The sequence below is a fragment of the Trachemys scripta genome, chromosome 20 (genome assembly GCF_013100865.1).
Source record: "Trachemys scripta elegans isolate TJP31775 chromosome 20, CAS_Tse_1.0, whole genome shotgun sequence".
Classification (NCBI taxonomy): Eukaryota; Metazoa; Chordata; order Testudines; family Emydidae; genus Trachemys; species Trachemys scripta.
The window spans coordinates 9,350,403-9,365,238 of NC_048317.1; the positions used below are offsets into that span (position 1 = coordinate 9,350,403).

The 14,836-nt window shown below is 44.6% G+C and overlaps 1 protein-coding gene across 1 annotated transcript in view; it reads left to right on the forward strand.

Moving 5' to 3' along the window:
- MAN1C1 (mannosidase alpha class 1C member 1) overlaps positions 1-14,836 on the forward strand; it is an 84,756-nt gene that overhangs the window by 19,222 nt on the left and 50,698 nt on the right. Inside the window, exon 2 of the mRNA XM_034753768.1 lies at positions 6,852-6,948. Coding sequence (XP_034609659.1) covers positions 6,852-6,948 — 97 coding nt within the window. The remainder of the gene's footprint in view (positions 1-6,851; positions 6,949-14,836) is intronic.

Here is a 14,836-nt window from a genome sequence, read left to right on the forward strand (position 1 = left end):
TGATTGGTTGGCATATTTAAATTTCATCTCTTAGGCATTTACTAATTATCCTAGCCTAGATGGATAAAACTAATCAAATAGCTGTTTGGAAATGCTCTGCATTTTAAAATCATACAGGGCTGACATGAGGAGGCAAATGTGAGTTTGATTTCTCGCTGATCCTCTCTGCCTTTACAAGCAGATTTAACCCAGGGTTTTTAATTAGTTAAATACTGCATATATTACATCACATCTGAAGTATTGTGCATGCCCATTGCCATGGTAGAATATTTCTTTGGTAAAACATTTCTTTGGTGAAGTTTTTTCTTGGACCCTGTTTCTTCATCATATACCCTGAGGGTTCTCCTTCTGCATGTTATAGCAAACTACCTAGCTCACACAACTGGACGATTGCTTTTATTGTATAAAGTTCTGGTTATTGGCCTTCTTCTTTCCCCGCCATGATACCATTTGAAACCCAAAGCCTGACTTTTCACATATGTTGACTGCCTTCAACTGCATTTGAAGTCAGTGAATCTACACTCTCAACAGTTCTGAAAATCAAACTTCCTAATACTTAGGGATAGGAATTGCAAATTACACTTATCCAATGTGTTCTGTGGTATACAGTCCTGGATTGGAGCCATAAAAGCACCGCTAGTGCAAGGAAGCAATGAAAGCTTGACATAGTAGGATTTTTAATAGAACTTTATTGATAATGTGATGTTGGGAAGTGCTGGGGGAGGGGACTTGCAAGGGCTATAGCCACCCCAAAATTTGCCTTAGGCTCCCTACCACCCCACCCCCATAGCCGCCTCGTAGCAGAAGTAAGCCTGGGCAGAGGGTTGGGGTGCCCAAGAACAGCCCCCGGCCCATGTCCCCACCCACTGGGGCGTGCCACCCAGGGCAGGTGGAGGATCCGGGGCTCCCCACAGCAGCCTGGACTGACTAATTCCAGCCCGGGCTCCTGGGCTCCACCCCCAGTAGTTGCATGCTGCTCCCCAAGGGCTCTGCCAGCCCCAGAGCTGGGTCCTCCACCTGGGCAGCTCTTACCAGCTGCGAGCAGCCAGAGCCCCAGACTGCCTGGCTCCAGCTTCCGGCCTCTGACGTGGCAATGGGGCGTGGCCACAGAGGGGTGGGGCCTTGTGGCAAGGGGGGGCACAGCCCCCCCCCAATTTTCTGTCTGGTCAATCTTGGGGGGAGGGATAGCTCAGTGGTTTGAGCATTGGCCTGCTAAACCCAGGGTTGTGAGTTCAATCCTTGAGGGGGCTACTTAGGGATCTGGGGCAAAATCAGTACTTGGTCCTGCTAGTGAAGGCAGGGGACTGGACTTGATGACCTTTCAAGGTCCCTTCCAGCTCTAGGAGATGGGATATCTCCATTAATTACTTGTCCTCCCTCCCCCCACCGGCTGACACTACCCCTGAATTTGATTCACTAAATAAACATGCACAAAGTGCTGTGTTGGTCATATAAGCAAATTCGTACTGAGTCAAGACTTGCCAAACAAATGGAAACAAATTAAAGGAAGGGAGCAAATCAGAGGAAATATGGTAACAATGTCGGTGCAGCCATGTATCTTCTTTGTTCAGCTTCAGCAGAATTAGAAGCATGTGACGTGTCAGTATAAATATTAAACACTTGTAATATATCTTGCTGCAGTATTTAAAAGACCACTGACCAGAAAAATTTGGCCCACCATTTTAAAAATAGCTGTTATAAAACCTACATCTAATAAAAATGTCTCCTCACATTGAAGAAAAAATGCAACGAAAACAGGTCTGACAGTCCTTCCCCTGCGATGTTTGAAACCCAAATACTGCAGTGTTAGGAACCTGCAAGTGAAACTAAGACTCTGATCCCACAAGCTGTTCTGTCCAAATCGACCTTTCCACCCACTGAAGTCAGTGGGGCTCTGCATGGGTACGGGGCTCTGCCGAGGTGGAACAATTTCCAGGATTGAGGCAATAATTGATTTCCATTATCTATGCTGAGAGGTGCGCAAAAAGTATTCAGAGCAAAATTGTGGGAAGTAAATTATGTCAACAGGGAAAATTTTAAAAATCCAAGGTCTTAGTAAAATGGGTAAAGAAGTATTTGTCTATGACATATTTAAAATGACAATGCCATTTAAATGTGTAGCTGGATTTCTTTGAGGGAAATAAGGTGGATTATACAGGTCAGACAGAGAGCAATCTGACAAGTTTAATTGTGGGTACGTCTATACTTACTTCCTGGTCCGGATGTAAGTGATTGATCTTCTGGGATCGATTTATCGTGTCTTGTCTAGACGCGATAAATCGATCCCGGATCGATCCCGGAAGTGCTCGCCGTTGACGCCGTTACTCCAGCTCGGCGAGAGGAGTACGTGGCATCGACGGGGGAGCGTGCCTGCCACATCTGGACCCGCAGTAAGTTCGGACTAAGGTACTTCGAATTCAGCTACGTTATTAACGTAGCTGAATTTGCGTACCTTAGTCCGAAGTGGGGGGTTAGTGTGGACCAGGCCTGTGACTTGGAATCTGTGCTGTAAATCAGTTGAAAGACTGGGTGGTTTGTACTTCAGGGTCAGATTGATAATTGTCAGGTGGCATGCAGCACACCAGAAAATATAAAATCTAAAACTATGAACCAGTTTGCATAAAACTCTTTATATTTGTAGACGTTGTTTTAAAGCTCGATATATCATGATCTTCCATGGCTAGAATGGTATAAAACATTCACTTTTAACCTTGGCATTTCATCAGAAATCAAACTTTAAAACTGTAGAATCATAGGACTGGAAGGGACCTTGAGAGGGACTAAGTATTATCTAGACCAGTGGTTCTCAAAGCCAGTCCACTGCTTGTTCAGGGAAAGCCCCTGGCGGGCCGGGCCGGTTTGTTTACCTGCCACGTCCGGAGGTTCGGCCGATTGCGGCTCCCACTGGCCACGGTTTGCCGCTCCAGGCCAGTGGGGGCTGTGGGAAGCAGCGGCCAGCACATCCCTCGACCCACGCCGCTTCCCGGAGCTAGGGCCGGCTCCAGGCTTTTGGCCGCCCCAAGCAGCCAAAAAAAAAAAAAGCTACGATCGCCATCTGCGACGGCAATTCGGTGGGAGGTCCTTCGCTCCGAGCGGGAGTGAAGGACCGTCCGCCAAATTGCTGCCGAATATCTGGACGTGCTGCCCCTCTCCAGAGTGGCCGCCCCAAGCACCTGCTTGCCAGGCTGGTGCCTGGAGCCGGCCCTGCCCGGAGCCCCAATTGGCCTGGAGCGGCGAACTGCGGCCAGTGGGAGCTGTGATTGGCCGAACCTGCAGACGCAGCAAGTAAACAAACTGGCCCGGCCCGCCAGGGGCTTTCCCTGAACAAGTGGCAGACGGGCTTTGAGAACCACTGATCTAGACCATGACTGATAGGTGTTTGCCACATGGGTCTGATTTCCATCTTGCATTTTTTCTTTCCTATTTCAACTCCAGCTAGACTTTAGTGGCCACTAACTGCTTAAAAACATTTAGAGCTACATACCAGTCCTCTATACCATATGAAAACGTGGAATCCCCACCTTCTGAGGCGCAATTAATCTCTTAACTCTAGGAGTTCATGAGATGTGCTGCTAAACTTGGCCTGGAATGGCTGCTGCAAAATGGCTGAGTTGGTAGAACTGTAAACTTTTGTCGCAGTTACTTTTCCAATCACTGCTTCTGGACCAGTGATCAGAGGGAGGAAATCCTGATTCTGGAGTCTGAGATAGAACCACATCGTGGCTCTTATCACAGAAATAAACCAGAGTTTAAAAACTGCAAGTGAAATTTTTCTCACACAAAGGAGATGGCAGCAGCCTTTCAATATCTCTAGGCAGCATGCCGAATCTAGTCCATCCTCTGTCTGATTATCAGCCCAGAACATAACAGCAAAAGAAAGTTTCAGGCATTGCAGCCAGCAGGAAATCATTTTATACTGAGGCTCTTCAGAACTGCATGACAAATTTAACTTCATTTGCCTGGTCAACCATTTTGAAGGAGAAAAGAAAACCTATCTAGCCTAATGAGTGGGGGAGCTGTCTCCATAAACAGCATTTTGGGGTGGCATGTTAAAGTGAGCAAACCTTGGAGATTATTCCTGAGGTCCTCTGGCTTTACTTGTATGAAACGTCCAGTGGTGGAAGGGGGCGGGGGGAGGTCTCCTATTAAAATTCTGCCACCAAATTGAAGGAGAGATAAATGGGGCAATTTCCTTTTCTCTGCTGGCAGAGTTCACCCTCTCTGGCTACTGTTAATCAATCTGCACCAGGGAGGACAGATCCTGGGGCTCCAACATATTTTGAAAAACAAATGTTTTGCCTCTTGGATTGGATCAGAGAGACCAAGTAGCAGGTATTTAAAAAATCAAGGGCAGGATACCCACTGTGCCCCCTCTCTGATTTCCATCCTAATCTTAGTTATGCACGTTGCAGAATATTCGTTATAACAATCAATATGTAGTTGGCTTAATTTTCAGCAACAAAGCATAAACGTTTCAGCAAAGTGGAACTTGCGTGTGTTTGCCAAGAGGGTGTTCCCTTCCTCTTTGGTTATGATTTAAAAGGGGAAACAAAAGGTCCTCAATCTCTCACCTCCCTTATCTGCAAGCTCCTGCCCCTCTGATGTGTGGGTTTTATCACTAGCAACAGGAAAACTGTTTTTGTGGGTGCCCGGCCCCTGGTAAAGGTTCTGGAAAAACATCCCTCTCTCCAATGGAGTACAGGATCATATCCTTATTAGAAGAGGATAAAGGTGCTTTGCTTAGTATCAGCTGGGAAATCATAGAAGGGACCTCAGGAGATCATCTAGTCCAACCTCCTGCTCAAAGCAGGACCAATCACCAGACAGAGTTTTGACCCAGATCCCTAAGTGGCCCCCTCAAGGATTGAACGCAGGCCAATGCTCAAACCACTGAGCTATCCCCTCCCCCCTCCGCAGCTTTCCCCAATGCCCCACCTTTCCCCAAAAGTGTTACTACAAAAATAGTAAAATAATGAAACCCCCCTATTAAAATAATACTGTCACTGGAAAACAGCATCGACCTAGAAAAAATGAAAACCCTGAGTCATATGATTGATGCCTACTCAAGGGCCTTTTACAGGAGGTTGTTGCTCTGTTGGTCGTTAAGTCTTAGCTTCCTAGAATCAATGAGCTCTAGTGACTAATTCATCCCACGCAGAATTTATAAAGCCAAAATGGCTTCACTTATTCATCCAAAATTCCTCCTTCTGGCATCTGAATGTTATCAGTCAGCTCTGCGAATGTTTATCCTCATTCGTATGACCAGCCCTGTGAAACTTTACTTTGGAAGCTGGATGTTTAAAAAAGAAAAAAACATTGGTGATGTGGCTTTGTGTGTGTGTGTGCTAATTAAGGCAGATGCTCGCTATGTTGGGTTTGAGAAATGAACAGCTGGAGAGGGATGGACAGCAAGGGAGTCAAAACAGCTGGAAGAATATTAGACTAATGGAGCCTGTATATTTGGGCAATAAATAGTCGAAGAATCCCTAATCTGGACAGATAGACATTGGCCACTGTTACATAGGCGTGACTGTATTAATTGCTCCTTCTCCACAGTTCACCTACAGTCTTTAAATCCCTCACTCTAACAAGAACAATCTTATTTTAGTTGGGCAGAGATAGAGATTACTGGTGAGCCTCCAAAGCCACCTTCAGATCCACCATATGACTTCATTCCAGGGCTGGAGTCAAAGAAGAGCATAAGTTTTAGACCAATCTGACTGGAACTGTGTGGATTTATAAAAGGAGGCATTGTTTAAGTGGCTGCTTAGAACCTGATAAAAGTCCTGGTCTTTCCTGTCTGAAGAGAGGATATGTGTCAGTTTATTTTCCCTGCCAGCTAGAGCAAAAAGGGCAAGTGGAAGGAAGAAACGATGTTTGCATGTACGTGTTGGAATCATACCAAATCCAGTGCCCTAGAATCCTCCCAGGAAGGCAAATTCAATGGCCTCTAGGAGGTTCTTCCCAACACAGACCGCTCTGTGTCAGAGAATTGTTTGACTTGGAAGGGATCTCTCAGACATCCGTCTTCCTGGGCTCCCACAAAACCATCTAGAGAAGATGCTATTGAGTCTTGTTTGGAAGATTTCAAAATGACATGGATTCCATCCTCTTCCTCAAAAGCATGGAGATCTGCTATTCATAAAAATGAGGGTTCAGCTTGAACATTAGGGAAAGTTTAAGTCTGAGTAACGTTTATTTTAAGATAAGATCAGCTTCTTCTCTTGCTCACTTCAGTATTCTTATGTGCATGATACACCCCAATCCTGCTTCCTTTTCAGTGTTGTATATATTTATATATCTGCGTTTGGTGAATGGTCAGGTGGGATTTTAACACTACTGTACCTGATGAATGGTTCACTATCAGTATCATAAGGAAATGTTAAAACTCAAAATGTATAATATCTTTTGGAGAATTAATTTTGGACCCATCAAGCTTAGCATTTATATTTTATCCATTTGTAATTAGCATTATGAAATCTTAGAAGTTCTTGGCTGAAATGGGATAATTAAAATAATTTGATGTTCATACAAAACTTTGACAACAAAGTATTGGATATTAAGTTAGAATCAGGCACCTACTATGTTATCACAATCCCAAATTGTACCCCACAACCGATGGGTCCATCCTGTCAAACTTGAAATACAATAGGATAATAAAAGTATGGTACCGAAAGTGAATTTCAAGCAGGATTCTTATGTATTCAGAGCAGCGTAGACTTTCATAATTAGTGGGTCACTGGAAGATGCAGGACTCCTCACTGATCGGGATCAAGCCCTGCGTTAAAGCTGAAATTTAGTTCACTTTAATAGTCTTGCTAATTACCCCTCTCCCACCTATTTTTTTGTAGATGATGAAGTTTGCTTGGGATAACTACAAACGATATGCATTTGGAAAAAATGAACTTCGACCGCTAACTAAGAATGGACACATTGGTAACATGTTCGGTAAGTTGCCACCGTGTAAATGCAAAGTAGTAATAATGCGGCAAACTCCCATTTCTTCTCCTTTCCCCTTGTTGCAGGGAAGAAGCCTGCGTAACCTCAACCTCCTTCCCCTTTCCATTTTAACAAAATGGGTATCTGGGATTTTCAAAGGAGCCTTTGGGAGGTAGGTGCCCAACTCTCATTGGTATTCTATTGAAGTTGGGCCAGAGGTGGATTATGGTTTTGTTGGGCCCTGGGCCAGAACAAGTGGGGGCCCCTCCCCATCCCTTCCGCCTGTGGTCCCTGCTGTCCCCTCTTCCTCCCCCACCAACCCAATGCTCCTGCCAGAGGGAGCGAGGTTGGGGCGTGGGGGCTTGCCCCGTTCTGCCAGCCCGGCGCTCCTGCCGGGGAACAGGGTCATGGCGTGGGGGCTTCCCCCGCCCGCCCAGTGCTCCTACCAGGGAGGAATGGGGTCAGGGTGCGGGGGCTTACCCCACTCCAGCCGCCCAGTGCTCCTGACAGGGAGCAGGGTTGGGTTGCGGGGGGCTTCCCCTGCTCCCCAGGAGCGCCGAGTAGGGCATGGGGGTGCCCATTTTTCCAGGCCCCCCCAATTGGCCAGGGTCCCTGGGCATGGGCCCCATTGTCCCAGTGGCTAATCCACCACTGAGCTGGGCATCTAACTCCCTTCAGCTCCTTGGAAAATCCCAGCTTTGATCACTTTTACTATATCCAGCACAAAGTGTGTCTTGGAGAGATGCAGGGCAATTACAAAACCTACCAATTTCTGCACTAAAACATGAAGTTAATTTTCAGCCTGAAAACGTTACTGTTTGTCTCAACTTGTAAACGTCAGGTTCTGACCAAATTCTGTTTTCTCTCTTACTGCTCCACTGTTGAGTGGGGACGTAGACTTCGTGAAATATTGAATAAGGGAATCAATATTAAAGACTCTTTACACTGTGTGTTTACTGGCTTGTATAATTTTTCTCTTTAGCAGATTAGATTTTTGAGGGGTGGGGGAGTGGTAACTTGCATAATTTCAGTGCTAAAATATAGAGATAGAGCTATGTGGGGATCCCAGTACTGCACAAGCAGATAGTAGGAATGGAAAGGATGGTCTTGTCGCTTCGTTGCAGGACTAGAAGTCAGGAGATCTATTTGCCCTGCTGCCATGAAGTCCTTATGTCATCTTAGGCAAGTCACTTTGCTTTTCTGTGCCTGCTTCTTTGTGTAAAACAGAGATAATACTTATGTCAGGAGAGTACGGGAAAGGTTACTTCATTAATATTAGTGAAGTTCTTTAAGTTTCTTGGGTGGAAGCCAGAGATGAACTGTCAGAGCAGCTTGGGGAAGCTTGCATTGTGCCTTATTGGTCCAGTCATTGCTATCCCAATCCCATTTTTCAGAAGCACTGATTTCACCCAGCCGCTCCCCCTTCCTCCCGTTTCTCCAGCAATACCAAGAACATCCTGCCACAGCTCGGTTTTTAGTTTAGAAATTTGCATTAGCTGCATCACTTAGTTTGGCATTTTGTAACTTTTCCATTCTGATGAACTTGTCGGAATTCCTTAAGGAATGCAGCTGTAAACAGACAAAAGATATTGAAAGGTTTTGAATGTGTTTATCATGCTAAAACAATTGGTGGTGCTTATGCTTGCTTGTAACGTGTCTGTGAGGGCACTCAAGGAAAACACTCTCTGGAGCAGAAGGGTTTGCAGACAATCATTGAAGAGATGCTACATGGTGCCTTTCATACTGTTAATATGCTTTTTTTTTTTTTCCCCTTTCTAACTGCTGCTTAGTAAAGAAATAAAGCACTAAACAGTCCCTTGCCAGAGCATTGCATCTCTGTCGTATTAAAATGCATTTAGAAATTAGGGGAATACTGATTTTTCTCATACAATGCCTTTTTATTCCAAACCACAGATGTACCGTAGGCAATCCTGGTATTCTCCTGACCGGAGGTGTCAAAATTCAGCTGAGATTTTTGCTGCAGCTGCTTGCTTCTGTGTGGGAGGAAGGACACCTTTTTGGGGCTATTTTAGAATATGTTTGTGTGACTGAAAAATATTCAAGTTCTTTAAGGGTGATAGATTTTTCCCTGTTCTGTACGTGATGCTCACTTACAGCTGAACCGTCAGATAACAGCAGCTTCACCCCGAGAAAAGCGGGGGAACTGTTTTTCATCAAGTATGTTCTTGCAAGTCAAAATAGAAATACAAACTGAACAGTCACCTTCTGATGATTCTGTTTCTGTTATGATAGAACAGTGACGTGTTTGCACCTGCCTGACCATCCACACACTCAGTAATGAGCAGAGCAGAACTCTTCCTCTGCTGTCTCCAAACCTGTTACTTTCTTTCCTTCCCCTGTAAACCAGCTCTGCTTAGGAGGGGCCAGGTCAGGACTGTGAAAGGTTCTCTGCCTATTTTGTCTTCCATATGATCCCCTTTCATACATGGGGATCAGGGAGAGAGAGACTCCTTCCTGACCTCTAGAATTACACCAGTGGCCAGGTCTGGTGGTGGGGTTTATCTTCTCTGAAGCATGCATGTCATAGACACGGAGACAGGGTCCCAATCTTATTTAACCAATGGTCTGATCAGACATGGCTAATTATTCTTACACTTTTACATGGGTAGATAATGCACCAAATCCTTCTCTTATAATCAGCTTGTACCAGGGCTTTCCAATTTTCTATGTACAGCTCATTTGTACAAATAATACCCCAGGGGTGAAAGTAACTTACAGGACTTACCAGTACTGCTGGAGTCCTGAGGGGGACGTGGCCTCAACTGGAAGAGGCGGGGCCTCTCAAGATTTAAAGGCCCTGGGGCACCAACTGTGGCTGGGAGCTCCAGGGCCTTTAAATCAACCCGAGGCTCCGGCCACTGCAGAGCTCCGGGTCCTTTAAATCCCCACCGCAGCTCCGGCTGCTGGAGTGCCCCAAGCCCTGAGCTCTTTAAATCCCGGCCCCAGCCCGGCTACCGGAGCTGTGGGCGGGATTTAAATCCCTGCCGCGGAAGCCGGTGTGGTCCGGCACGGCATACTGGCTCTTGCCGGTATGCTGGACCGGACCGGCTTACTTTCACCTCTGTAATACTCCCATTGCAATAACTTATTATCTTTTTAGAGACCACTAGCCAGGGGCTATTGGTAACGACTCTTTTTTGCTCTCCCAACCTTCCATGCTCACCTGGGGTGCGGGGGGTGAACTCTTTTTAGAACATACTGCCATTTGACATACGCTTGGTGGTATCACTGCCAGTGAATGCCATCAGAATTGCTGAATCACACAGCTGAGGGCGTGGAGAATGTTCTGTGGTGAAGGAATAAATCCCATGTCATGCTAAATTTCCTGCACTCTAATTTTTTTCTACAACTTCGAGTTTTTCATTATTCTCTGTAGTGTTTTCACCATTCTTAAAGACCCTGACTTAAGTGGGAACTGCGGGTTACTAGCACCTCTCAGGATCAGACCCCCAAAGCATATTTGTTTAGAAAAAATATCTGTGTAAGTATGGGCAAGAGGATGTAGCTAAGGCTACAAATTGATAGGGACAGGGATGTATTCTGTTCCCAACTGTGGCTTAGACCTGTGTGATCTAGTTATTTAACCCCTCTTCTCAATTTCTCAGTGTTCCTCTCTTTGGTGTTATGAGCCCAAACTAATCACTGTTTGTAAAGCATGGTGAGATTCTTGGAGTAAAAGGGCTGGAGAAGGGCAAAGTTACTATCTAGCAAGGCATTTCTGATGCACCTGTCACTGTAATAACTAGCATTAAATAACAGAATTATTATTCTGTCTGCTCCTGTGTCTGTCATACCTGCTTATTTTTTTGGACAAAATGTTCTTAAATCCTGTTAGTCTTGCAGAGTTTATATAACTACGGAAAACAAGCTGGATTCCATTTCTGCTCATGCATCAACTTGAATTGTCAGTTAAATTTTAATTGCAGAATCTTTATTACAGTGGTACGTTAGGAAGTTTGATTTTTAGATATTTCATGGTGTATGCAGTGCTGGCAGCTAGAAAAATCCATTTTTTGATTTGTAACCTGAGCCAATTTGCCCTGAAATCACTGACAGGAAATAAATGTGGAACCTCACAATCCTGTTAAACAGCCACTTTTCAGAGTCTAACAGCATTTTAATATACTAGTTTTGGTGCAAAAATAGCCATCTCTAACTAGATCTTTTTTCTCTAACTGGATATTGCATTTAGCACCTAAAATTGTCTTGTCAAGGCTTCTGCTGCTTTCAGCCTCTCCTGAATTTGTACATCTTTGTGACTCTTTGCAAGTTTCTCTGATGTGAATATATGTGACAACTGTCACATTGAGGACACGGTCAGGTCAGCAGTACTAGGAGGCAAGGATCTGACAGCAGCTAGGTCTAAATGATGTAAAACTTTCAGAGTTCAGCCCTGAGGATTGCAGACAGCCCTGGGATTGCTCCATGTTTGGCGACAGAGTACAACAGCATACCAGATACTGTATCACCAATTCTTGGAAAATGAGCGGCTGCGTAGGCTCAGCTCATTTATTTGGCTGGGAGGTTTGAGAGCTTCCTGAACTGTACTGACGGTTTGTTTTGCAGATGGGACGTTATCGGCCTCAGCTGCTCGGAAATGGTGCTGTTTCAAATCCCTGGTTGTAATGACATGGGGGAGGGGAGAGGGTGATTTTAAAAAAATACATTTTATTTAATTTAGTGCTTTAGAATGGTGCCCAACTGAAGGTTCTGGAGACTGAAGTCCTCTAGATTTTGACATAATTACGGAATGGTCAGTGCCAGGACAAGCTTTCTAACCCTGCCTTCTAGCATGCCTCAGCCCTAACCTGGATAAATTGATCACCTAGAGAGGTGACAGAGCTGCTCAGTATCCAGCCACCGTTTGATCCTTGGTCCCTCTGAGACTGCCGTCTAAAGGATCAATGAATGCCAATTTTATGGAGGGCGGGGGGTAATATGGACCCGTCTCCACTGGCCTGAGACCACCAAACTCATTCCACCTGGACTCCTGAATAGTCGTGGAACGTAGCAACTTTTGGTCACCACCAACTTGAACTGCTGAATTCACACAGGTTACTTAGATATAAAAGGCTCCGTATTCCACTGTCTGTCACTTGATCTATCTTGCCTCCCCGCTTGAACCACACATTTTTCTAATAGTTGCATATATTGTTGTTTTGCAGTGTTGGTCCCAGGATATTAGAGAGACAAGGTGGGTGAGCGAATATCTTTTATTGGACCAACTTCTGTTGGCGAAAGAGACAAGCTTTGGAGTTTACACCGAGCATATTTTGTTGTCAGTGACGTTTGCAAGAAGACAGGAAGGGCGCAATCAGCCAATCAGAAGCAATAGGGATTCAGGTATATGTATTTGATGCAGGAAAGGTAATTGGATGAAAATATTAACTAGAGACATTCTAGCGACAAGAAGAGAAATGCATGCGCTCTCTGTGCAGTTGTTTTTGGCTCGAGTAGGTGCCTCTTTCCCTGTGATCACAAAAGTGCAAAACCCTGGAGTGTCATTTTATGTGATTAAAAAAATAATAGTTCTCTGAGTTTGCATCCAGAATTATTTCCTCTGACTATCACATTATGCAGTTTGCTTCATGTGCTTTTTAAGGAGAGAAACATTTTTTCCCCCCCTCTGCAGTGCTAATGAAGATGTTTCCGCTCTTCCTGGAACACTGTTAGCCTCTTTTTTTTTTTTTAAAGTAGCATATTACCCAGTTGAATGTGGTTTTTTTTTTTTTAAGGAAGGACATTTTGTATGTACACTATTTTTGCTGCCACTGAAATCCGTAGCAACAACCCTATTTCCTGTCAGTATGAAGCAGTGATTCAGGATATCCATCCAAACAACAGAGTCGATGGGTATTTGTTAATGATTCATATTGGAACTGACATTTATCCCTGTGTCTCCCCTCCTCCCCTTGCAACCTGCCAGAGATTGCTCCTTCCAGATAAACAAGGCACATCTTTAACCTTCCAGCAGCCGCATACCTGCATCTCTCTTCTCCAGATTGTGGCGAGGGTGGTGGTGCCCTCAAACACACACATGCCTTTTAAAAGCCCTGAACGTGCTCGTTAGCTGATTAGCATCCCACCTCCCCACAATGGGCTAAAATCCTTGCTTTTGTGGCGCTTCTGTGCCGCGATGGTCCAGGGAGTAAAAGATCATGACATCTGTTGAAATCAGGCCTTCTTTGCTGTTCTACGGTACATTGTAACTAAAATACTCCCCCACCTTTAAAACCAGTTTGTATTGTGGGCATTGTGATGAGACCTTGTCTTTCTTTGGTAGTCAAAGGCCTTGAGACTTTCAATGCTCTGAAGGCTTCCCAGCACAATATGTGCCATGGCTCATTATATTGCTTAATTATCAGAGCAGTAAAGATCCACGTGAGGACAGTGCATAAATCAACTTGAATTGTTAATTTGTTTGTTAGGGGACTTTTTATGCATAGAAAGGCCATAAAATACTTCAAAGCAAAAATATGCTGCTATAAACATAAACCAGTATCCAAAGCCACCCACCCCGGCAAGACTTACAAATTGTCCCAGTATGGTGCTAATGTCACATACAATCTTAGGGCCTGATCCGAAGCCTGGTAAGTCAAAGCTCCAGTTGACTCCACTGGGCTTTGCATCAGGCCCAGTGCGATTCTGTATTACAGGGAGTTGTGCAAACATTAGATTTGAACCATGTGTCCTTCCCTCCCCTGAATCAAGCTTTGAGTTTCAGGTTCAGACAACACCCCAAACCCAGATTCCTAAGATTTTGGCCCACAATGGAAAGTTCAGATGCAAATTCCAAAGGGTTGTGCATGCTTGGCTCTAGAGCAGAGGTCGGCAGTCTTTCAGAAGTGGTGTGCTGAGTCTTCATTTATTCACTCTGATTTAAGGTTTCGCGTGCCAGTAATATGTTTAAACGTTTTTAGAAGGTATCTTTTGATACGTCTATAATATATAACTAAACTATTGTTGTATGTAAAGTAAATAAGGTTTTTAAAATGTTTAAGAAGCTTCATTTAAAATTAGATTAAAATGCAGAGCCCCCCGGACCAGTGGCCAGGACCCGGACAGTGTGAGTGCCATTGAAAATCAGCTCGTGTGCCGCATTTGGCACGTGTGCCGTAGGTTGCCTACCCCTGCTCTAGAGTGTTAGTTCAGCCCTTTAGATACAGAGGACAGCTGAGAAGTGTTGACTGCAGGATTTTGATAGTAGAAAACCAGGCAACAAAAACATCAGCATAAAACCATTAATCATCCCGTGTTTCCTCAAGAGCTTTATGAACTATCCGATGACCCTGGGCTGAGTTTTCAATTTAATGAAGCCAAAACCCAGGAAAGTATCTTGAAATTTGCTGAAAACATTCTGCACAGAAAAAAACCCTCAGAAAAACAGCTAGTAAGAACATAAGAACGGCCATACTGGGTCAGACCAATGGTCCGTCCAGCCCAGTCTCCTGTCTTCCAACAGTGGCTGATGCCAGATGCTTCAGATGGAATGAACAGAACAGGGCAATTTATCAAGTGATCATCCCCTATCGTCCAGTCCCAGCATCTGGCAGTTGGAGGTTTAGGGACACCCAAAGCATGGGGTTACATTCTTAACCGTCTTGGCTAATAGCCATTAACGGACCTATCGTCCATGAACTTATCTAATTTTTTTTAGCCCAGTTATACTTTTGACTTTCACAACAGCCCCTGGCAACAAGTTTCATAGGCTGTTTGTTACACTGTGTGAAGAAATACTTCCTTTTATTTGTTTTAAACCTGCTGCCTATTAATTTCACTGGGTGACCCCCTAATTCTTGTGTTATGTGGAGAGGTAGATAACATTTACTTATTCACTTTCTCCACACCACTCATGGTTTTATAGACCTTGATCATA